The sequence below is a fragment of the Euprymna scolopes genome, chromosome 24, assembly GCF_053919585.1.
Source record: "Euprymna scolopes isolate OS-2025 chromosome 24, ASM5391958v1, whole genome shotgun sequence".
Lineage (NCBI taxonomy): Eukaryota > Metazoa > Mollusca > Cephalopoda > Sepiida > Sepiolidae > Euprymna > Euprymna scolopes.
The window spans coordinates 38,703,869-38,730,747 of NC_136505.1; the positions used below are offsets into that span (position 1 = coordinate 38,703,869).

General features: G+C 33.5%; 1 protein-coding gene across 2 annotated transcripts in view; it reads right to left on the minus strand.

Moving 5' to 3' along the window:
* LOC145246657 (cytochrome P450 3A11-like) overlaps nt 1–26,879 on the minus strand; it is a 94,859-nt gene that overhangs the window by 61,973 nt on the left and 6,007 nt on the right. For both annotated transcript variants that reach the window (XM_080108365.1, XM_080108366.1), the window contains exons 2-4: nt 14,046–14,142; nt 8,755–8,807; nt 3,382–3,478 (exon numbers count right to left, since the gene is read on the minus strand). In XM_080108365.1, the coding sequence (XP_079964491.1) occupies nt 3,382–3,478; nt 8,755–8,807; nt 14,046–14,142 (247 nt within the window). The remainder of the gene's footprint in view (nt 1–3,381; nt 3,479–8,754; nt 8,808–14,045; nt 14,143–26,879) is intronic.

Genomic DNA, 26,879 nt, shown 5'->3' on the forward strand with positions numbered 1-26,879 from the left:
CCTACAGCTTCCGTAACTAGAAAACCGAGCTACCAAACCTAACATAGAGAAAGAAGCAAACTTAGTAGAAATTAGTATCCCCAATGATATTGAGTTAAACAGTACTGAGAGGAAAAAAAATAAGTAAATGCCAAGGTTTTATGTATGGCATAAAAAGTAACTGGAATCTTAGGAAGATCACTATCATTTTAGTAATTACTGGAGCAACTAAACTCATGAAAAATGAAAAAGAATTTCAAAACTGCCTAGCAAATATACTCGGTGAACCCAGCGCAAGACAGATATAAACAATTGCACTTAAATAGACGGTTAAAATCTTTTTAAATTCGTTTGGTTAAAATATATAATATAGCAGGTGAATGTCTAGCATTCAGTAAGATGTCAACCTCCAGCTAGAACAAAATAAGAAAATTTAAAAAAAAAAAAAAAAAAAACGAGTATTCATGTAACGTTGCATACAAACAAATAAAAATCCAGGTCGGCATTTTTTTTTGTTTTTTTTTTTGTTTTTTGGTGAACAAAAGTTTTTATTACTGTTACTTTCTCGTCTCGATACCACTTAAAAATCTCTCATCATCGTCCATCTCTCCCGGTGTACACTTGTTGTAAAGTTAGACAAAAGACATGTTTACCTAGAATAGGTTTTAATGAACTAATAGAAAATACTAGAGAGTACATAGCAAGGGGAGATAATTAGACAACACAGGACCTCTATTGTTCCTAATATTTATTAATGACCTCGCCGACAAAACTGCCTCTGAGATGGGTATATATGCTGATGACACCACACTATAACAGGTATGACAGGAAAACAAATGAACACATATCTAAACAAATGGCAAAAACACTAGAGGATGACCTCCAATCTGTAGTGGAATGGGGACATAAATGAATGGTCACATTCAATGCTGCCAAGACTAAACTGGTTTTCTTCAATAATTACAAGAAATCTTCTCTGCCACCAATAGCAATGGCCAGTGACTCCCTGTCTGAGAGTACATCTTTCAAACTGCTTGGCCTAACGTTCACAGGAAACATGAGTTGGAACAATTATATTGAAAACATTGCCAGGGCCGTCGCGAAAAAGGTAGGCTCTCTCTACCGTGCTAGAAAATTACTGACACCTGAAAGTATCCTGTACCTCTATAAGGCCACCATTCGCCCATGTGTGGAGTATTGTTGTCACATTTGGGCTGGTGCATCTGCTGCTAGTCTCTCGCTCCTAGACAAGGTTAAAAAAAGAGTCGCCAATCTGATAGGCCCTGAACTGGCATCCAAGCTTCAGCCTCTGTCCCATCGACGAAACGTTGCATCCCTCTGCGTGTTCTACAAGTATTTTAATGGTGAATGTTCTGGCGAAGTGCAGACACTTGTGCCCCCACGACGTAGACACCCTCGACAAACCCGACAGGCAGCTAAATCCCACCCCCACACAGTAGAGATCCCTAGATGTAAAAGATCTTTCTACTCCAGTAGTTTCTTCCCGTGAACCGCTAGACTATGGAATTCCATTCCAAGTCCCTGCTTCCCTAACTGTACTGACATGCAGAAGTTCAAGTGTAACGTGAACCGATATCTTGCTGCCCAAATCCCAACATAGTGCCCCAGTAGTTGCTGCCCCTGATAGTAGCCCCCTACACCAAAGTGGCAATGCAAAAATTTTAAAAAAACACAAAATACGAGAGTTTTAATATTACGATATTCTCCCTTTCTCAAAAGAATTAAAGTTATAGTATTAATTAAAGTTAATTTGTCAAAGTAATTGATAACGTGATGGTTTTCGACGTTCGCGTAAGGATCGTCTTAGGGTCCCTGGGCATTCAGGTTTAGGAGAGGGTGGTTTTCTTGCCGCGCCAACTCACCCATACTTCCTAATTTGCATATGTGGGTTTTTTGGCTACTTCTAATCTCTTTGCATGGCAGCCATTCTTTGCTGCTGCTGAGACTTTTGCACTGTTATAATTATATTTGATAATCATTTCGATATATTTTTTTTCAGGTAACTATTAGGTTAACACGATTTACAAAAGAGCCAAAAAGTTGCGTTTTTTATTGATTTTTATTTTTTTAATTGGTTCTGAATAGTCGAGGGCGTGATATTCGTTCAATGAAAAATTCGAAAGCAATTTAAATCAAAGTCATCTACATATTCAGAGATTATTAGTCGGTTTTATCTTGAAAGAAAATTATAGCGTTCCTAATGGCAGACACCGGATAGATGGCATCTATTTTTTTAATTTATCACCGAAGACAGGATATGAAGTTCAGATGCTGAATATGGACCGTGCTGAACTAATAATATGAAGAGGAGAGCGTTTTATTTTATTTTTATTATTTTTAAAACTATTCTGTACTTTGATCTAACAGTTTAATAAACAAAATATAGAATAAAAATTGAATTTAACTTGGAAATCCTATCTAAAAAAATATAGTACGATCCATATGTGACAAAACGTTGTTTAACTATACAAGGTGAACCAAAAGTAGGTGGAAAGTGTTGTAAACCTTCCTACCTGGATGATGAAGGCCAACTAGGGTCAGCCATTCGGACTCAATAAAAATTGTCCTTGCTATCTGTCTTCACAATATTCAGCAACTAAAACAAATATAATTTAATTTGATTTGTTTTTCTTTTAAGAGTATAGGTAGTCAGGGCCATTTTTATTGAGGCCAAATGGCTGACCTCAGTCGGCCTTTATCATGACAAGAGTGACACTTCCACGCGTAGGAAGGTTTACAACATTGTTCACCAACTTTTGGCTAACCGTATATTTTGCAAGGTTCTAAAATAGATTTGGCTAAATATTATATTTTGCTCTGAGCTTGAATTGTTTTTATGAGGGGAATCTTAACAACTATGCTGAAGGCAGTGTATATAACTTTCATGGCTTCCGTTTAGTTTTTAGGGACAATGATGGCCTCCTGTAAAAGTAGCTGCTGTGCATAGAGTTGTGAAGCATGTGTTGCGCAATCTCGAACCATGCCACTTCTGAATCGGCACTGCTTGATTCCAGTGGCAAGGAGAATTCCAGGGCGACCGAAAACAGTGCTGGGATAAACGAAGAGCACGTATAGCATCTGGGTTTCCTAAATAATCAATTATCTAGGTAATTTCTCGATCAAAGGGAAATAACTCCCAAAAGATTTATCTCCTCTTGACAGTATATAAAGCAAAACCATACAAGCGTGCGCCAGTTATAGGCTGGCAACAGTCTCGCAAACAACCTTTCTGCGTCCATGTTATTCTTTTCTCTGGGGCATTACACCCGCGAGCCGGGATGCCTTTCAACATTGCAATCTAGTATTGACCACGCTCAACGTTGCTTAACTTCGGTGATTAAACGAAAACCGCTGTGTAAACATGACTACTTCGTAACTTACATATCTGTTACAAAATGAGGAGTTGTCCGTAACCAGTATTTTTTGTATCATGTCCAGATCATTAACAATCACCGCCGGGTATCGTCCAAAGTAATATCTGAAATAAAATGTTAGTATTAAAACTTCGTAAGTCGATGAAAATATGTTTAGTTAAACGGAATTTAAATTCAATTAAAAAATTAACTTGCCGTATGTTATTATGTATAACACAACTTCGTATAATTTTATATCTCTGTGTGTAATATTATCTCTGTAGTAGACGCACCCTTATGCAATTGATTATAAAAGTGCGTCATAATAATAATAATAATAATAATAATAATAATAATAATAACATACATATAAATATGTCAATATCGTAAGTGAAGATACTATATATAAAGATACCAATGTCGTACGTATACTTTTAAAGATGATGTGTAAAGATATCAATATCGTACGTATATTTAAAGATAATTTATATAACGATATCAATATGTATAAAGATAATATATAGAGATATCAATATCGTACGTATATTTATAAAGATAATATAAATAAAGATATCAATGCCGTACGTATATTTATAAAGATAATTTATATGACGATATCAATACCGTACATATATGTATAAAGATAAATAATAAAGATATCAATATCATACATATATTTATAAAGATATTATATATAAAGATATCAATGTTGTAAGTATATTTTATTAAAATATATAACTTTTTGCTAATGAGCAATCTCCTATCAAGCCTAAAAAGCTTCTCGGAAATAAATGTTAATGAGATGGATACATTGACAACTGAATAACGAAGACTATTATGAGAGGATTGAAAAATAATATGGCATTCAATGAAATAAAAGAATTGTAAGCCATGTTGTTTATCTTCCCATTCCAGTTTCAATACTAATTTTCAAATTATCGGAGGAATTGGATAACTAGAAAAATTCGACAATGTATTCTAAAAAGTACCTATATTTATGTAATAGCTAAGTGTAAGTTGTAAGTTTAATATTATCAATGTAATATAATATTAGCGATGTAGTTTTTAAAACATTGAATGCCGCTTTTCAGTAGTAACGTGAATTGGAAGTGACGTGAAAAAAGAAGTACGTTACGAAAATAAAAGAGTAGTGAACTCTTGGGTTTTGCCCATGCAAATGTTTAATTAAAAAAAAGAAAGAAATTCTTGTCAGTATTCGAACATTCTCAGTTCCGAACCGTTCAGTCCGGTTCCCCCGAAATCGACTCCCGCCATCTTGACTGTCGGCCTTGTATTGCCTCATTTCAGTGTTTAGCCTCGTTGATATGCAAATTACATCAAACGACATTCCCTCCTGATCCTTAAAGATCACCTCATAAATTTAAAACCTTGCTACTCTCTACTAGCCCACTCAGATATCCTTGCTAGTGTATCTACTCAGCCCACTCAGATATCCTTGTTAATCTCTCTACCTAGCCCACTCGGAGCCATCCACAGACAGGTAACCATCCTACTAATTTACCGCAAATAGAAAACGTGATGCACCGCGTTAACGCACTAGGTAACTCTGGAATCGAGCTCCTTCACTTCCATCGTAAAGTAGTACATTCCTCCCGGACCTCAAGGCCTAATACGAGCGCCCCATCCTTTAAGCGCTTATAGTTCTTGCTTATTAAACCGAAAGATTCCAGTTTCATTTGAACCACATCTGCAAACATTATGTCTTCATTAACGTAGATGTCATCAATGTAAGCTGAAGTAGTTTTCACTATGATCTCATCTTGCATCAAAACAGTTTTAATGATACTAATGTCATTATTAATGGTGCTACGTTAAGGCCAAAAACTAAGCATGACAAACAGTATCGTTTTCCCTTGATTACCACTGTTTGAAATGGCCACAGTGACTCATGGACCTGTATCTGTAGGTAGGTTTGCTTCAAATCCAGCATTGCTAAATTACTCCCTTTCTGTCGCCAATCTCGTACACATCTGCATACCCGGTAAAGGCATCAACATGCTGATTTAATTCTCGACAATTCATCACGGGTCGAATTATGTGTATAGTCGGTTGTGCAATAGCCATGAGCGGAATTGATCCTTTTGGTGGTTCTAGACGTTCTTGTGGTTATAGTATTAACCAACCGTTATCAATCCACGTTTGCAGTTCTTCTTTATATTCAGCCCGATTCTTGGTAGAAACTGCACACTCTCGAATGCTATTGCATTTCGATAATGATTCATTTCCACCTCGCAGTCCAGACCCTTTCTCTGTCGTCAAAGATAGCAGAGAAATCTTTTTCCTCAATAGATATAGCTTTACAGACTTCTTTCCCTCTACCAAACATTATACCTCCGACTGCTGTAATCATGACACTTCCTATTGCGTCAATTCCAAGTAATAAGTCGTATCCAAGGCGGAATATCGTTCCCCCAGAGTGAGACTCTTCCATAGCAACTACGGCCACAAAAGGATGGGACGATTCTCTCCAGCAAATGATGGCCGAAAAAGCTTCCAATTAAAAAAAATGGATTCTTGTCAGCATTCGAACATTCTCAGTACCAATCCGTTCAGTCCAGTTCTCCCGCCTTCTTGATTGCCGGCCTTATATTTCCTCATTCCAATGTGTAGCCTCATTGATATGCAAATTACATCAAACTACAAAATGAATGAGTCATATTTTCGGAGGTCTCTTTCCTCCCCCCCCCTTCTTTCGGAACAATGGTAAAGTTAATAATGTGTATTAATATTGTGTGATTTTAATCTAGAGTAAATAAAACTATATTTTAAAATGATTATTGAAACCCAAAACAAAAATGTGAGATTTGATTATTTTATGCGTTTTGCTTATTTGTACTCTAACTAAGTATTTCGATTTCTGCTACGAAGAAAGAGACAGACAGGCTTATAGTTACTGTTACTACTGCTACGTCTATGGACAAACGACATGTATGAAGAAGGACCGAAGAATGTGATGCACGCGGGCCAGTTGTTTAATTCGACCAACAGCTATACTACATCAAAACATGAGATATATTGTATTACTTGTTTTGACCAGACTATTGTTTTCATCTTGAGTGCTATTTGTGCAACGTTTCGGTCGGTGTAGCCTCCGCATGTTGGTCGCCATCTTGGAAAAGAAAGGAGAAACGTTACTGGCTTCGTGGATGGTTTCGTATTCTTGGAGTTGTTTTGTTTTTGTTTTTGATTTTTTTTTTAGCCGTGGTTTCGTCGTATGCGTGAAAAAAAAATTGTTGAAAAAGGGAGGTAACTCTAATACAGTTGGATCAGGTATTATCTTTTTTACTATTGAAATTTTTAGAAAAGGTTGTACAATTTTTGTTTTTCTTTATAATTAGCGGTTCTCATATACTGCTAATATCTATGCTCGATCTGCTTAGTATTTTTTTTTGTTTTGTGCCGCTTCTTTAAGTCGTTTAATTTTCCATTTTGCATGTCTGTCAATTATTTTTACCTCATTCCATATAGAGAATATGTCGTGTATTTCCTTTGTTAATTTGTACTATCAATGTCAGTAAGTATCATGTCTCTGATACAAAAAATGTTCACTTATAATCTGACAATTTTGGGCTAAATTGATACCATACTGAAAACAAAGCAGATTGAATAACAAAAATTCTAGAAGAATTTCAAGTTCCTCTTATTTGCGTGTCTTTTAAGGCCGTGGTTATACGACAGTTTATCACTTCGTTACGTTGTCCTTTGCGTTATTATTGTATCCTGCAAGATCTTTAAATCTGCGCTGCATAGTATCCTAACCAATTATTACAACGTCTGCTACAAAGAAAGAGAAAGGAAAAGAAATTGTTAATATTACAGAGAAAAGATATGTATAGTGGGGGGGGGAACGGACGACACGCACGCGAGCCAGTTGTTTACGTGACGAAGATTCGACCAACTAGCTATGCTAGCTAAAAAAAATGAAAGATATTGTGTGTATTTTACGACAAAAAAAACTTCCATCGCTGCAAATAGTTTTCTTTCCTTCCGCTATGTACTAAAAATCAAATAGAATTTTGCGTCTATGAAACACGCTGCAGCAAAATTGCTTTACTGTGGGAATCATCATATTCATCTCTAAATATAATGTCAATAAATAGTTATCATAGACCGTCCTCAAAAATCATTTAAGCATTCCATTTATTTTAAATCCTCTCATAATGTTTATCATAATTCAATTCAACTGCCAATCTACTCATTTTATTAACCCTTATCATTGAGTGATGTTTAGCTTTGAATAGTGTTGAGTCATAAGGAAAAATAAATACACACACACACACACACAAACACATACCTACACACACAGACACAGACACAGACACACACACACACACACACACATATATATATATATATATATATATATATATATATATATATATATATATATATATATGTAGGAATAAAATATTTATACAATATTAAATGAAAGATGAGGAATAAAAGTTATATATAACTTTATTATATCATCAGAACAATAAGGAAAATTAAGAAAAAAACACTTTAGGCCATGACATTTCGAAGCTAAACGTTTCTCCAAGCTAAATGCTTCGAAATGCCATGGCCTAAAAAGTTTTTCTTAATTTCTTCTTAACTTTTTCTTATTGTTCAGATGATATAATAAAGACATATATATATAACTTTTATTTCTCATCTTTCATTTAAAATTATTGTTTGCTCTTAATAGTGTTGAGCTTTTACTTATCTTGATAAGTTTTGTTTTGTTAAAGATATATATATATATATATATATATATATATATATATATATGTATATATATATATATATATATATATATATATATATATATAATTGTTTTTAAATCCCCGAAACAGTGTTTCATGGTTATAATCACTTAAAAATAAATTATTACTTGTACTATAGTGAATTCGAGAGAGCAAGTTCATGCAGTGGTTGCAGGTGATTGAATGACTTACTGACTAAATAGTTTTCAAAAATGATTTAAAAAAATTGTATAGTTTTAAAGGTTAAAAACTTCCAAGACTATATATATATATCACATGAAAATATATATATATATATATATATATATATATATCACCTGAAACAAAAAAATATATATATATCACATGAATATATATATATATCACAAAAATATATATATATATCACATGAAAAAAATATATATGTATATTACATGAAAAAAATATATATATATCACATGAAAAAATATATATCACATGGAAAATATATATATATATATCACATGAAAAATATATATGTCACATGAATATATATATATATATCACATGAAAAAAATCTGTTGCTTGTGTTGTAAATGTATTATTATATTGCTTTTTGTTTCTCTATTCTAGAGACATATTTTGCCGAGAAATATAAATAATGAAAAAGTTCTTACCCTGCTATGCGACCAAATCGTTTAGATAAATATAAAGCCGACTGCGCCTCTCCCTAGAAGAGTAGAGTAAAAAAAAATTTAAATATATAAATACCTTTGATTAAAAGTAAAGATGAGAACCTCATTTTTTCGTATTATTTGGATTATTTGGACTACTGTTCTTATCTTGATTGTCTTTTTCACAAGGTTTCGGTCGGTGTAGCCTCAGACCTTCTTCAGGCGCATCTTGTCAAACTCAGGAATCTTTCTGTCGAACTCCAGAGTCTTTAAATCGAACTCGGGAATCTGTACGGAATTTCGAACGAAACCGTTTATTTAATTCACGGGGGTAACATGCTCTCGTTCTATCAACCATGATCGGATAGAAGTCCTGAGTAATTCGCAATTGCCTTCTGAGTATCGCCCGTACTGAGCATTGAACCTTCAACCAATAAAAGAGTGTCACTTAGAACTGAATTTTTTCCGTATCACTTTATCCATTAAGCCACGTGTCCTTCCTCAGTCCGGGCGATACTATGGTTATAGTTCAGAAGTACTTAAGACATCTACCCGGATATGGCTTACGGAATGAGGGCATGCTACCCCTGTGGATTAAATAAAATGTTTTGTTCGAAATTCCATGCATGAAATTCCAGAGTTCGACGGAAATATTTCACACTAGAGGTTACATCGGCCGAAACGTCGTGTGAATAACATCCAAGATGAGAACAGTAGATCAAATAAGCCAAATAATAAGAATTATCAATCCTCATCTAAAAACTTCAGGAACATAAATTCATTTATAATGCAACATCAACTTTACTATGGCTTCAACCACAAAATATAAAAAGTAAACTTTATTAACACATCATGGGTTCTGCTATGAAAACGAGGTTCGTTCCAAAAGTAAAGCCTCCTATTTTTAATTCAAAAGGTTGAAGAGCTAAGAAGGCGGAAGTAGTACTATTAAAATTAGCGACCTTTGTGTTCCATAATTTATTTCTTTTTAGATAATCACCACCATTATCAATGCATTTTTGCCAGAAATTCAATAACGAATTCGGCCTCTGACGTACGTCCATGACAGGGGTTGCTTTCTTAGTCTCAAACCATCAATATCTTAAACAGAAAGAGGGCTAATCAGACCGTGAATGCATAAGTTTGGTCATCATAACAATGCACTTTGCAATCCTCTCTGATCCATACTGGTGGAATAAAAAAAAGAGGTATTACTTTTGGAACGCTCCTCGAATATCTATAACAGATGTACTAACACATTCGAATGACAACCACTTTCCTTTAGCTCCGTAATATGAATATGCATGACATGGTAAAAAAAATGTTTGAATTTCAAACGTGGTTGTGCGGAAAATTAATTTTATCCTTGTTTTGTAGACAAATATTTTATAAATTAAATTCTATATAGTTCTGGTTGATTTAGTAGCACTACCATTGAGTTAATTTTATGCCTGCAATATTTATGGATATCTCTTGGTCATTATACCTACGTTTTCTTTTGATCAGATAAGGATTTGCTGTTTATCTGCCCGCTATGTTGCTTTACACTTCATATATATATATATATATATATATATATATATATACATATATATATATATATATATATATATATATATATATATATATATGAAGTGCAAAGGAACACATATATATAGGGTAACCCCCCCCCCAAAATAAAAACGGGTCCCGACTCTAATTAGGCCCCGTTTCTTAGTGTTTTGTCCGAATGAAATGAAACTTTGGTTATAACTAGTTTATTATATTCAAAACATCACATCAAAACACTAAGGTCTTTGGCCTTTTTTCTCCATTCTACAGCATATGTTCTAGATGGCCTCCATTTAGATTTTGTTTCTTTGGGGTCACCCTGTATATATATATATATATATATATATATATATATATATATATATATGATTGTGTGTGTGTATATATATATACATATATACACACACACAATCATATATATATATATATATATATGATTGTGTGTGTATATATATATACATATATATACACACACACAATCATATATATATATATATATATATATATATATATATATATATATATATATACAGGGTGACCCAAAAAAAAATTAAATGGAGGCCATCTAGAACATATGCTGTAGAACGGAGAAAAAATACCAAAGACCCTAGTGTTTTGATGTGATGTTTTGAATATAATAAACTAGTTATAACCAAAGTTTCATTTCATTCGGACAAAACACTAAGAAACGGGGCCTAATTAGAGTCGGGACCCGTTTTTATTTGGGGGGGGGTTACCCTATATATATATATATATATATATATATATATATATATATATATATATAGTAAGTTATAATGTATATGGCGATTAAGCTACACTGAATATTCCGCGTTTCATCCACTCTAGGATTCTTCAGGCTTATAATCGTCATATACATTTTATAACTCACTAACTAGCTCTACCTACGTATTGAGCACTTTTGAAGTAAATATTTAAAATTTATGCATAAATCTATACTTTCGTAGATTAATTTTATGTGAGTAAATTAAGTATTTATATATATATATATATATATATATATATATATATATATATATATATATATATATATATCAAAGTTTTAAAAAAATGACCTCTGTGGTCTCTACCAAATTACTCAGACAATTTTTGGTCTAAATATTTGAAATTTTACATAAAGGGTATTCAGAGATAGGGAAAGCTTTTTAATCGGTTTGGGTCGAAAATGTTTAGTTACCAATATATAAATGTATGTATGTATGTATGTATGTATGTTTGCATGTCTGCCTAAAACTTTCGACAGGGGCGACGGATTTTCACAAGATCAGTATCGTTTTGAAGTTCGACCTTTCAGACGACAAATATCGAAGAATTGGCTAAAAACATTAATATCCTCACCTTCAACTACAGGGAGGTCGCTTTTTCGCCGCTATTTTGAAAGTCATTCTCTCCCTTCGATTGTCTAGCCTTAATTTACATGTAAGTCACTCCCGGTTTGGCGGTGGTCGTAACAGCAAAGACGTCAGGTTTTCCCCGTTCTTTTCCTCCTTCGCGGTACGGGTTCGTGCCTGCCTTCCTACTATACCTTTTTTTTTTTTGCTCAACATACACATCTAAACACCCGGGCAACGCCAGGCTGAAATGCTAGTCTATTATATATATAAAAGTGAACGTCTTTGTGTGTGTGTGTGTGTGTGTGTGTGTGTGTACATTTTCCTACGCAATAACTCTGTCAATTTTCGGTCTACATACTCGAAATTTCATATACAGGGTACTGAGATTTGGGAAATCTTTGTAACCCGTTTTCGGCCACAAAATTGTCTGTTAAGGGGTCCAAACACCTGGGCAACGCCGGGCTGGAATGCTAGTATATATATATATATATATATATATATATATCGTTTCGGCCGATGTAACCTCTAACCTTCTTCGGGTGTATCTTGTCAAAGTCTGGAATCTTTCCGTCGAACTCTGGAATTTCATGCATGGAATTTCGAACAGAACTTTTTTATATAATCCACAGGGGTAGCATGCTCTCATTCCGTAAACCATAACCGGGTAGATGTGTTAAGTACTTCTGAACTTTAACCATAGTATCGCCCGGACTGAGGAAGGACACGTGGCGTAATGGATAAAGTACTACGTAAAAATTCAGTTCTAAGTGACTCTCTCTCTCTCTCTCTCTCTCTATATATATATATATATATATATGTATATATATATATATATATATATATATATATATATATATAGCGACTGACTACAGCGAGGTCAAAATCTCCCTGAACAAACCAAATAAAAAAGCCATAAAAAAGCAATAAAAATTCAGCATACCAATGTATAATAAACACTTACAAGCCTCCACCCCTTGGAAAAACTTCAAACTAACTACGAAAATCGACATTTTTACACATTTGAAAATAATTTCTGACGAGGACGCATCAGACCGTCTGAAACGTACGTAAACGATTTCAATGACTTAAAAACATTATTACAATTATCCAAACATAATTCTCAATGAAAAACCAAGACACGGAATAATAAAATAATGTTAAAAAATACACATTGTTGGTGACTACTCCCTTATTTAAATATATATATATATATATAATGTAAATAAATAGTTTGTGATATTTATGAAAAAGAGAGACTACCTTTACTCTGTGTATCCAGTGGCTTGATGACTTGTCTGTTGTGATTTCCATATAAGAAAAATAAACTAACGTAGCGATATTTTGCCAGAAGAATTTTTGAACAGATAAGTCAGCGTTTATTAGTTTTTTAATGAAATCAGACGGTGCTAACTGTTGTGGCCCAACGGGTCACGAGTAGTTTAATAATAGTATAAAACCATGTGATCTTCATAAATTTACAAACAGTCGACCTTATTTTACATTCGTGCAACGCTGGATTCGTTCTATTGTCATTAACAATGAAAGAAATTTAATATGAGTCTTGTCGAAGTTTAGCCACAAAGTTTATTTGAAAATTTTAGAAAACGAAATAATGTTACATATTTCTTTATTAAATAAATAATTTTTTTAGACATTCGGTTGGCCAATACCAGACAGACGTCTGGTCTTATTGACGATTATCGTAACATTTATATTTAATTTGTTTGCATGGTTGGCGCGAATTTTGAATAGAAGGAACTTGTCACATCTTTGAAAACATTGTTTTGTAGCGTTAACTTTAAAATTTTAGAAAACCAAATAATAGCATATAATCTTTATTAAATTAAAAAAAAAATCGTTTAATTTTGTCTTCGTTTGCTTGCTTTCTTTTTTTCTTTTTGTTTTTTGTTTTGTTTTTGCTTTTTTTTTTTGTTTGTTTTTTTTTTGTTTTTTAGACTTTTGGTGTAAGACACCTTTTTAAAAGAAGACTAATGTTTTTTTTCTCTCTTCATTTTGCGGGTGGCAAAATATACGTCCGATGTTATTGACGGTTATCACATATTTTAAAGTTAGTGTCTTTGCATGGTTGGTGCGCATTTTAAATCGAAAGAACTTATTCACATCTTTGAAAACATTTCGTATTAATTATTATTTCGCAAATAATTAAGCAATTACATTCTTGAACAATACGTCATGTAAAGTAACAAAAACCACTTGTTTTAAAGCGGAAATAACAACATTTTCGATTTTTATAATATTGTACATACTTAATACAATTCATGCCGCATTCTTCAAGATTTTAGGTGTTTTGAATATCTGGGAAGGATAATATTTTATTAAATTTTAAGTTGTCTGATAACATTTTAGAAAGGGGCATTCAATACATACCATTGATGCCAACAATGGCAGGTTTCCAATAAATGGCAATGGAATGGGACCAGGAATACCGTATCTTTTCAGGTAAGTGTACGGCCATATTCCGTATCTGAGAAGAAATACAAAATAATAAATTAGTTCCAGAAAAAATGAATAAAAAGAGAAATAAGAAGACAAACAACGTGACATTTTAGGAGCAATATATGAGGAGTCCTATAACATCTTAATAGAAATGCGGAATAGTCGAAAAACATACGTGAAAAAAAATTTTCAGGAAATTTAAAAAGGTACAGAAACTGCCATAGAATATACAGAAATTTTCAAAGAATTGAGAGGATTACTATCGGAAGAAAAAACCAAGCAAAAGAAGAAAAAATTATCTAAATACTAATTTACTTGTCCGACGTCCGATGTCACAAAAACATCATCATCGCAAACATTCATTAATGACAAACGAATTACCTCTCTTTATAGTCGCTCTTTATCAGTTAAAAATCATTTAAAAACCATTTCCTCTAAATAAAATTTCAAAATAAAAAAACATGGCTGCCTGTTTACAGTTTCAAAATTGCTATTTTATTTTATAATTTTTTTTTAAAGTCATGCTCAGAGGAGACTGTAAGCTTTTTTATTATAATAATCATTTTAAAATTCAAAAAATGTGTAAGTGAATTTACATCTGTTTCTTTATAATTGATATTAAAAATTATTCCGAAAAAAGATAACGTGTTGTGTGTTGACTTTTCATTGAAATTTTTTTTAATTAATTCTTTTTAGCTTTATAAGGTGCAATGAAATTTAGTAAAAATAAATTTAAACTTATCTGTTTTATTTTATTTTTATTCATTTTACTTATAATGTATTTTAAAGATTTTCAACTTCCACGGAATTTCCAAGGGTTCTGCTAGCACGTATTATTCAGATTATCTCAATGAATTAAGAATATATTCTCAGCATAGAATATGAAGTTATTACTTAGATTATTAAAATCATAATCTTATTTACTAGAACACATGTACAGAATATCTGAAGACAATCATATTATTCTATTAAAACTTATATTATTATATGTAGGAAGAATAAATGACTTTCAATGTTAGCATTTTATTCGCAGATCTCAATACGTACTTTGTGATGCAGAATTTTTTTTTTTAATAGTGAAAAAATGTTGAACATTAATAGACGTCTGTGGATGTTTGAACCTGTGTATGTTTCTGACATCCTCCTAAATCACTCCAAGGCTCGCGTCACCAGATATGAATGTACGTTTGAGCGCGTTCACTGCACATGCCGTGATCGTCCGTTCGTTGTCTTCATCTGTAGTCAGTGTTTAATTTCTGATTTCGACTAATGTCAATCATGTGGTAAGATTTCCCGCCAAACAAAATCATGAGTTAAATTTAAAAACAAGTAACAATGTTTTATTTGGAAAGATTACCCTAATAACTTTAATTTAACAGATTTTCAAATCTGGACAAACATATTCTGCAACCAAACAAAAAACAAACCATCAGCTTAAGTCACCAAGGCCTTTTTCTATCTTTCAGATCAACGGAGATCCGACTCATACGTCTGCCCGTCTAGATGGAATATATAATAACAATAAAGCTACATTAGAAGTTCAAATTATGTATTTTTCTTACGAAAGTATTCTTTCAGCATGTCAAAACTTCGGCACATTTTTTGCAGATCCATTTCGTTCCGTTGACACAATCAATATTATTAGTATGTCAATATCTAATCGTTTTGTACATATAATCTTTAGAAAAATAGGTTTTGCTCAGAAAAAATGTTTAACAATATAATGTCAAATAAAAGAATTCTATAGAAAATCCAGCGTTACGTATTTATTTAAGTAGCCATCTTAATATTCCAGTGTGTGTGTGTGTGTGTGTGTGTGTGTGTGTGTGTGTGTGTGTGTGTGTGTGTGTGTGTGTGTGTGTGTGTGTAAACCTCAAAATTTGCAGTATAAATGGTGGCTAATCTCGCTTTAGTCTTAATCATATGTTACCATTCCATTCATACACATATTATAAGGGGATATAACCTATTGTATGGATTTTCATTATTAACTTCAACAATGATCAATGTGTTAAAAGAACTTGCAAGTAAGGAAGTAAAATATATTTATGACAATTAAACTACACGGAGGCGTCCGCGTAAAATCCCCGTAATTAATGGTACCATTTCAAAGTTTTCCTCCTCCTAAAATAGTTTAGCTACAAGTCTTGAGAGTGTATTCTATCGTGAATGTTGCCCAAAACATAAAGATATGTGGATTTATACCTTTATACGATATAATGACATTGACACAACGGTTCTTATTGGGTCAACAAAGTTAAGCAATGTTGAGCCCGGTCATTACAAGATAGGTGACGATTTAAGAAAGTAGGCGATGTAAGTAGGATAAAGTCGACATTTCCTTGCAAGAGCTGCAAAATCTTTACGTTGTCATCTCCCCTTCCGGGGATATGCATGCGACTGGAGACCGTTTGTGAATTTCATATTCCCATGAAACTTCCTCCTTCAGAGGCAGCTGGTTCAACCTGCATTTGGTAAGTGCCGCTTCAATACAGTGCAGTGCACCCTCTGAAGGATAACAGATAAAATCGTTTGGATTTTGCAGCCAATTTAACTTCTTAACTTACGACAGCAGTTATTATAAGAGTGTCACTCATCTAAATATTCACCAGGTTCAACGTTGTTTAACTTTAAAAATCCGACGATTGTCCTATGTTCGAGCGTGTTTCTATTTACTTAGTTTTCCACGGGGGCAGAGTTAGATACAAGTTCAGTTTTTCAAGATAGAAGTCCAGCTTCCCCAAAAATCAGACATTCTTGAATGTTACAAAAAATAAAGATTTGCATTAGTCTAGAAGGATTTCTCTTTCACAGATGATACATTTTGTATCATTTACTTGCGAAAAAAAATATAAAATATGCATTTTAACGAATTAGTGTTATGCTTTGCTACTCACACCAACGCGAAAATATTTGCATTATTATTATTCTAAAATGAAATGGCTGTACCAGAAGGTATCTCACACCCGAGTCAATCCTCTACCTGTATAAGAGCCAAATACGTCCTAAAATTGAATAATGTTGCCACATCTGGGGAGGAGCTGCACGGAACACCCTTTCTTGTTTCAACCCGTGGCCGTTATACTTTGTTCTGTCTCTAATTTTGAGAGAACGCGTCTTCGGATCTCTGAATTTCTTGTAGAAACTAGCCCCTGTGCAAAAATTAAACATTTGAATTCGACCACCGTAAGTTCCGATAACTTAAAATCTTTCGTCTCTTTCTTGTTTACGCCTTCTCTGTACTTCGTCTCTTTCTTGTTGACGCATTTGCATTTCCGCGAATAACTTGATAAGATTCTCCATTTTGTGTTTCAAATTAGTAAATCAGTCACTTTTACAATTTCCTTTCTTTAATAACTACGAATAGCCGATTCCCTTTGTTACGTTATTAATTACGTACAAGAAAGAAAAAAATGCCTTCTTAGTACACTGAGAAAAATATTACTTTTTCTTACAAAACAGTCTACCTAATAAGTTCACGGTATCCTAGCAAAACACTTTTTTTGTGCACTTTGCAGAAAGGGTTACTGTAACTTTCAAGTTTCTTTTTCTCGTAGGCACTTTGAAATAAAGGGCTTCCTGTTTTTTTTTTGGGGGGGGGTTCAAGTCTCCCGGATTTTGAATTTCCTTTTCAAGTAGTCACAAAAAAAATCTTGGTGTTTTGCAAGTATCCAGCGCTTGAATATCGCATTCGACAATTTCGTAGTTGCTGCGTTTTAAACATTGAATTCCCGAGTGAATTTGTTTTTCAATCTTTGACGAGTAAGTATTTCCAGAATACCACTGTTGAGTTTGATAGTGTATTTTCTCACGCGGAAATCTTTTTTCGAAATCCCGTCGCCACTGTTGTGTCTGTATCAATAACAACACGAACGCAGAAAGTAAAGGTAAAACAAATATATTAAGACGAAAATATAATACATATTTACAACGGTGCAGTTGTACTGCAGTTGGAAGATTGTCCGGCAGAGGGCGTGTTAAAGTCTTTCATGGAGCAACCGGCACATGCATTTTGCTTATCCGGCGTTCGAACAAAGCTTCCCGGTCTTGCTGACTTGATACCTTTATCTATATCTTGTTCACCCACGTATGTTAATTAGTAGGCGTCTCCACAACAGATAGATAGATAGATAGATTGATTGATTGATATATAGATAGATGATCGCCGTCACATTGAGTTCTCCCAATCTCGTCGTCCATGCCATCTCAGATGACTCTGCACTCCCGCCGCAGATTTACACATCTTGAAGCAGATGTGACATACAAATTGAGCAATTTCCATTGAGTTGACTTCCTCTGGAAGTTGAAGGGTATTCGTATGAATAGATACATACATACATACATACATACATACATACGTACGTACGTATGTACGTACATACATACATACATACATATACCGATAGACGATAGACGATAAACTAATAGATAGACAAATAACAGATAATTTACTCTTCTGCTCGGCCAACTATATAATAGCAGGTGCTCGGCTAAGTTTCAATCTATGGCCTCTTCTGTTAAACAATCATGGCAAACACTCATCTATCTACAACCACTGCCAGCAATTTCCTTTGCTCTCTATCTGTACCTAAACCTAAACGAAAATTCCATGAGCAAAGCTTTTTTTCTTAGAGCTTCCCATCTGTGGAACACATGACCAGAGGGACTTCTTCCCATCTAACTGTAACATGGTCGTTTTCAAGTCTAACATACACAAATTCTTGTTGAGCTGTCTCTCGTGTGAGTTTTGCGCCTTGATAAGCGATGATTTCCCTTTATAAAGGTAAGATTTCAATATGAACACAATACTACGGGACTGCTTCCCAGCTGGTCATTTTCAAGTCCAACGTAAACAAATTCTTGTTGAGCAGTTTTCGTAAATAATCAATTTCCAGCCAATTTCCACTATTACCGTTTACATTGTGTTCACTCATTAATCCTCAAGTGGCTTTTGGGTCTTGGTAAGCGGTGACTCCCATATAAAAATTTTTTAATACAATATTGTCTTGTGGCTGTATACGAAAGATATTTTTAGCAAATGATATGGTAGGCTGACGATGAATAATCAAAATTGGAGAAAATCTGATTTGATACATGGTCACATCTCATCGCATCGATAAACAATGGATACCCCCTGTAAGTGTATCTGCGCCTGTAATTGTGAGCTAAGGGTTGCGCAATCTACAACCACACCGATTCTAAATCGGCACTGCTTGAGTCCAGTAGCAAGGAGACATTCAGGACGACCGGAAAAAAAATGCCGAGATAAGCGGAGAGCACATACAGCACCTGGAATTCCCAAATAGTCATCTATTTTAGTACTGACCAGGCTCAACGTTGCTTAACTTCGGTCAGCTACCTTTACAGAGAGTATCTCTTATCTCTTGAGATTAGTACTGATAACTATTATGAAAAAGGAAAATAGTTTGAATAAGATTAGATACCATCCTTCCCAAGTTAGATGTCCGCCCTCTCCGCCATCTATTTATGCCTGGTAGCACATGATTAACTTAACTACCAGACCGTTGCCTATGTTGACATGAATATTTGTGAGAAAAACAAAATAGAATTTGTTGGGAAATAGGTTTTAAACACGAACGCTTCATTGATTTTTTACAGTGAACTTAAAGAAAAGTTTGAAAAAAATAGCATGATTTTGTGAAGCTGTAATATTTCTAAACATGTCTGTTATTAGTATCTATATAATAATACGCTAGTGCAATTTTATGTTCGTACCTTCAACTCCTTTTTTAAAGATGGGGTCGCCCGATGGTCGAAGGTGCAATAGAAACAAAGTATTTTTATTAACTTCAGCTGATAACGTTGTTGTTGTTGTTGTTGTTGTTGTTGTTGTTGTTTATGACAATGATGATCACTATCATCGTCATCATCATCACCATCATCATCACCATTACCATCATCATTAATGATGATTTTGTTGACATTCGTTTAATTTATCTTATTATTTATTAGCTTTCAACCATGAAGTAATATATTTGTTTTAGCTCTTTATATCAAATCGTTTTGTGCCTTGTCTGGAGTGACTGCCGTATATATATATATATATATATATATATATATATATATATATATATATATATATATATATATATATATATATATATATATATACTTCAGAATAAAATTATCTAACAATCAACTGGTATGGAAACCTGTGATTATAAGTTTTACAAAATATTATTGGCAGTAATATTCTATAAGTACTATTTCACCTGATTAAAAATTGCTCGATACACAAGATAGAGCAAATAAATCAAATTTTATTCATTCAATAAAAAATTTTTAAATTTAAAAATTTATGACGTGAAATGTTTAAATTTCACATCAAAAGATTTTTATTATTCTATGTAAGACAAAGAATACATTTGAAATATTATAACTCCTTATGCTATAGGATTTTCGATGTCTACCATCTCTTCAGAGGAGAAAATATTAGCAAATAGTTATAATGGTTTACACCTTATTTGCTAAAGTCAGTGAGACATGGAAATCACAATTAAAAGTTGTTTAAGTATTTAAATGTCATAGAGTAATAGAGTAAGGGAAGTTAACGAAAAGGATATATATATATATATATATATATATATATATATATATATATATATATATATATATATATATACATATATATATATTGTCTTACATGGAATAATTAAAATCTCTTGATTTAAGTTTAACCATTTCACGTCATATGCTAGGGGACGCCAATTTAAGAGCAAAGATGAGTTGTAGGATGCTCTCTAAGAGGTATCGCGAGGAATAACTGTTGACGAAATCACAAATTTTACTAATTCTGGAGACCAATGTCTTTTACAAGTCATTCATAAAAAAGAATCGCATGTCCCCTACTAATTATGTCAACGTAGAAATTGCTATGTAGTTATTGTGTTCTAAGCATTTTTCCTAGTTCATTTAATGTTTGAAAATTATTTCAATAAACAAGCTATGGGTATATTGTGTTTTTTCTCAACCTCATTAATAGTTGACGCACTGAAATCAACAGACATTCCTATCATCTGCCATAGTTTTGCTAATATTGCTTTAAATACTTTTTATTTTCTGACTGAAGTAGCTGAATAGTATTGTAAGCACTTTCTCAAAGTTTCATGGATTTTTATTCAGTCGTTCTTTACATATTAAAAAAAGTGTAAACTCGTTAATAATTTGATACGCACGTATATATATATATATATATATATATATATATATATATATATATATATATATATAGTAGAAATGGTAATTAATAAAAACTGAAGAAAGTGCTCAATACTGTTGTAGAGCAAATATGCATTTTATTTTTTATTACCGTATCTTTCTATTAAGTTACATTATTGTTTCAGCTACCCGGCCGTTTATTTTTTTGCCGTCTGTAGCTTCCTCAGACTTTTACAGAAATGTTCGTTATTATGGGATGAAAGGGTGAATAGTGTCAGGGGACGGAGTGCGAGAAGAGCGGAAAAAAGAGGAAGGGAACAAGGAGAAAAGGTGGGAGGGGTGCTTGGTATGTCGGTAATGTTTTAGTTTTGGAGTTTAAGGAACTTGTGGGGGAGGGTCTGGGAAGTACATTTCTGGTGAGGCTGAGGGCATAGGGATACATGGAGGGGAGGGGAATATGTGGGGGTAGGAGGAGGGGGTTACTTTAAAATTCGAGTCTTAATGTTAAAGTTTTTGGCGTCTCGCTGGTGAGATGATTTCTTGATAAGTATGTCTTGACCTGTTGGGTGTTCGATTAGGTTCGGAAGCGGGGGGGGGCTATGATTGAGTTTATTTATTTGGTTTTTATTTGTTGTTAATTGTTTGGAGAGGGTTAGCTAGCGGCCGCGCGCACGAGCACACATCTGCGCACGTACACACATACATACTTAAAGAAACGTTCACATGTACACATACATCTCCGCCCTGAGTATATAGTAGAGATTTAGAAGGCTATCACAATGCAAGGAATGAATAATAGTCGGTGTTGATGAAAGAAGACGAGAACAAGTGACGATTTACAAATCAATAAGTACATACATATACGTCTATATATTTATTCAGTTGTGTTAAATACAAACGCCTTACTTGTTATGTTGTTTTAAATTAGCAAATTTAAAAGTATTTGCGCTTTCACCTTCAACATTTCGCAAGACTTAAATTCAGCAATAATCGTCTTTTAACACATTAAATCATCATTTTATCAATTAATCGATTATTAACTTAAAATTAAATTATTAAACTAAATTTTACTAATTATTTAAATTAGATTTAAAATAAAGGTAAACTATGGAATAAACGAAAAGAAAGCTAATTGAATACGGCACACAAGACGGAAATTAAGTGATATGTGAATTGACATTATTATACAAGAGATGTCATGAAACCTTAAGTGTGTGTGGGGCTTAATTAAAGGTATCTGTTGATTTGAGTTTCCCATTACTGTTTGGACAAGATGGTTGAGTAGTATCCGGCATTTTTGTACGGAGAGTATTACATCAAAAGAAGGAGAATAAATGCCCTTCGCTTATACAGATGGTTATTCGTCTAGTTTGTTATAAAATTAAAAGTTTTAAAAGAGCAAATTCGAAAGTAAATAGTTTGATTTAGTTTTATGCAAGGACTTGTGGTTCAGTTGTTAGAGTACTTGGAAAAATTCAATTGTAAAATGATATTCTCCTGAAGATTTAAGGTTCAATCCTCAGTGTAGGCAACCCAAAAATACAATTGCGAATTACTGGGGACTTCTTTCCCGTCATGGCTGACGGAACGAGAGCATGCTTACTCCGTGAAGTAGATAAAGAGTTTGAAAGAGTTCGACAAGATACATCTGAAGAAGATCGGAGATTACATTGATTGAAACATTGGGAAAATAACGCTCAAGGTGAAAAATTAGTTCGTAAAGTTCAAATAATACGGACTTCTGATTTTTTTTTTCGATAGATAAAATGAATGTTCCTCAGAATTCAATTCCTTCAAAGTATTTTAAGGGGCGTTACGAGGATATAATCTGAGCACAAGTTTTTGTTTTACGATTCAAATACATCAAATTTGCATTGAATTTGATCCAACCTGTAAATTTTAAGCATTTTCTAGGATAAAAACCGTGTAGAAGATTTGGATCAGAATTTGAGTAAAGATTCAAGACATAACGTTTAGTCGCATTGTATTTTCATTTTAATCTTCCTAAGTCGACATAAATGTGGTTTAAAACTTGTCTGTTCAGAGAATTCTGCGACGGATTTCTGATGTGTATGTGTTTGTGTGTATTTGTTTGTCTGTGTGTATTTATTTGTCTGTGTGTATGCGTTTGTGTGAGAGAGAGATAGCGACATCACAGATGTATTCTAAAATCGATCCCTTGATTTGAAATCTAAATTTTCACATTTTCGAGAATCAAATTCATGTAATATACTTTGATTAATGTTTAGTATCGTTTTATCTTGATCTTTTTTTATCTTCGTAAGTTGACATAAAAGCGATGCAAATCTGTTCTGTGCCGATGTAATTAATGGTCTAAACCAAAAAAAGATTGGAGATATTTACCCGATTTCACTTTCAACCTTTCGCAAGACACCCGAAATATTTAAAATCAATAAGAATCTTCTTTTTGCATGCATGCAGTGGCCCTGCTGTTTTAACAACGTGAGCGACCACGGCTCTCCAAATTGTAGAGCAATGGTAATCTCGGGAAGACAAGTAAAGACGGTAGATTCCCATTGCTTTCCCTCTTGATTCGGATGTGTATCCCCCCACTCCGTGTGTTAAACGCGCCCTTAGATAGCAACCTGAAAATTTCGACGATTCGGCGCGTTACATACAGACCCTAGCTTTCCCAAATGGGCATCTATCTAGTACTGGCCAGGCTCAACGTTGCTTAACTTCGATAATCTGGAGAGAACCGATATGTTAATGTGATTACTCATCCATTAAATCATCATCTTATTAAATAATGAATTATTTATTGAAATCAAACTTAAAATAAAGGAAAATCAAAAAATATGGTTTAAAAATCTTAATTTTAAAAAATGGTTTCATGATAACATTTTGGAAAATATTTTCATAGGATTTACACTATGTCAATGTCGAGTAAATTCAGAATTTTAATGTTTACTAGCGAGTAGGGTGCTCAGTTTTTCCCAGGCGTAAAATACGCTTAAATATGATATTTTAATTCGTCCAGATTTCGTATATTTTATTACAGATTCTTGATTTCAAAAGTAAAAAAGTATTTAGATGGTATAAGCTACAATCGAAACTGTAGTATTTAAAGCTGGTGACGTTACCACTGTACCAACGCGACACGCATATAAAGTGATTAAAAATTAAAAATAAACTAAGATCTATGTACAAAATGTTTAACGCTTTTTTACTTTTTCACCCATTTTTGACCCCTTAAAACAATTATAACTCCTTACAGCTAATTTAACCGGCTAAAGACCCATAAAAGAACGGCCTGTAAAACATCTAATCATTTGAGGCCCCTAGCGCCGCTCTGCGACTTTTAGTTTCGGAGGAGATAGAGTTTGAAAATATGGAGGCGGATAGACAGACAGACATATATCCGTTTATATATTAGATTAAAACATTTTCTATAATTTTCTATGTTGGATATCTATAGAATAAATTTTCGATTCTATACATTATAAAGAAAAATGTGCAAAATTATTTTTACCGCGTATACATCCTCTATCAAAAATGTCAAGAAGAAAAATTACACTTCACCAGTGTTCGCATTGATATTCATATTCATACAAAATAGTGCCTCACTCGATGAAGTGAAAAAATATAAGAAAGAACGACGTATCAATAGGTACAAAAATAAGACAGGAAAAAAGGTTTCATTTTGAAAACAGAGAGAAAGATTTATTTCCAAATTCATTGAAGACATTGAGGAGCTTGCCTGACTTGCTATTTGTTTTCTACTTTCGTCTATAACTTTAAATGGGTTTTGTCCTTTGCTTTTGTTTCTCGCTAAATTTTATGTGACAGTACGAATATATATTTATTAATAAACTAGAAGACGGAGGTCGTAAAATACGCGTAAATATATTTTATTTCATGCAAATTTCATATGCATTATTACACAGCCAATCATCTATTGGATATTATATTGTACTTAATATAGAGTACTGATTTCAAATGGTTAAAAATGACTTGGTTACCATCAGATAGAATCGAAACCAAAACATTTAGCCCTATCCCTTATCTGTTGAGCTATCAACAGGTAGATAGAGAGTTTTTAAATTAAACCACTTATGAACATTTTGTGTTTCAACCTGCCGACATATTTTTATAAGCGTCATTCATCCAAACAAAGATTTTACTCATTACAAACCATCCTTGGTGTATGATTACTATTTCCTGTTAATTCCAGTGTTATGTGACCAGTAGTTTAAGAGTTCATCAGTTGAATACTTACACACAGACAGACACACTACTGTTTTATTTATATAGATTTATATGCTAATAAATGCACATTGGTCTTTATTATAGGGCGAAGAGTTAAAAAATAAATGGCTGGTAGTTGTCAAACACGTGGTTTTTATTTAAAGAAGAAAAAACAATTTTCTCAGTTGAAAAATATTTTTGTGGAAAAATGTGGGAAAATTTTAATAGATACGTAAATGTAATGGATATGCTTTCTGTAATTCTGTTTTAACATTTGCCCTAAGTATATGTTTTACTTTTATTTTGGGTTCTTTGTAAACAAAGTTATCATCAAGGTTACATTGGTAACTAGTAAATAAGTCACTCACGAGACTGCATACCTTGGACTGACAACGTAAGGATGGTCCAAAGATTTATGTGTCTTGTTTCATGCGGTACAATCACGCTGACACACTCGTTCTCGCCGGATAACTGAAGTTAAGCAGTGATGAGCCTGGCCAGTACCAGATCGGGTGACAATTTGAGTAGAAGTTATTGTCCCCAATGATACTGGGTTAAACAGAACTGAGAAGGAAAAATAACGAAATACATATGTCTCATGTACGACATAAAAAGAAACTGGAATCTTGGGAAGATATCCATCATTTCAGTAATCATAGAAGCATCCTGATTCATTAAAAAGAATTTAAAAAACTACTTGAAAAATATATCCTGTGAACCAAGTACAAGAGAGAGAGAAAGTAAGAGAAAAAGAGAGAGAGAGTAAGAGAAAGAGAGAGAGAAAGAAAGAGGGAGAAAGGGGCGATCAGAATCTTAAAAAGATCTCTCGGTTGAAATGTATAAGGCAGCGGGTGAATGTCTAACATCGAGTAGGATGCCCTCCCTACAAATAGAACAAAATGGTAAGAATATTAAAAGGATATGAGTTGGAACAGATACAGCGAGAGCATTGCCGCGGCTGTTACAAAAAAAAGGCAGGCTCTCTCTACCGTGCTAGAAAGTTACTTATGCCTTAAAGTATCCTGTACGTTTACAAGACCACCATTCACCCATGTATGGAGTATTGTTGTAATATCTGGGCTGATACATCTGCTACTTGACTTTCACTCCTGGACAGGGTTCAAAACAGAGTCGCCAACCTGATAGGTCATGAACTGTTATCTAAGCTTCAGCCACTGTCCCATCGGCGAAATGTTGCATCTCTCTGCCTGTTCTACGAGTATTTTAATGGTGGATGCTCCGACGAACTACAAGTTCTTGTGCCTTCTTGATGTAAAAACCCCCGACAAATTCGACAAGCAGCATAGTCTCACCCTTGCACAGTAGAGATCCATAGATGTAAGAAAGCCTTCTACTCTGATAGTTTCTTTCCCAAAA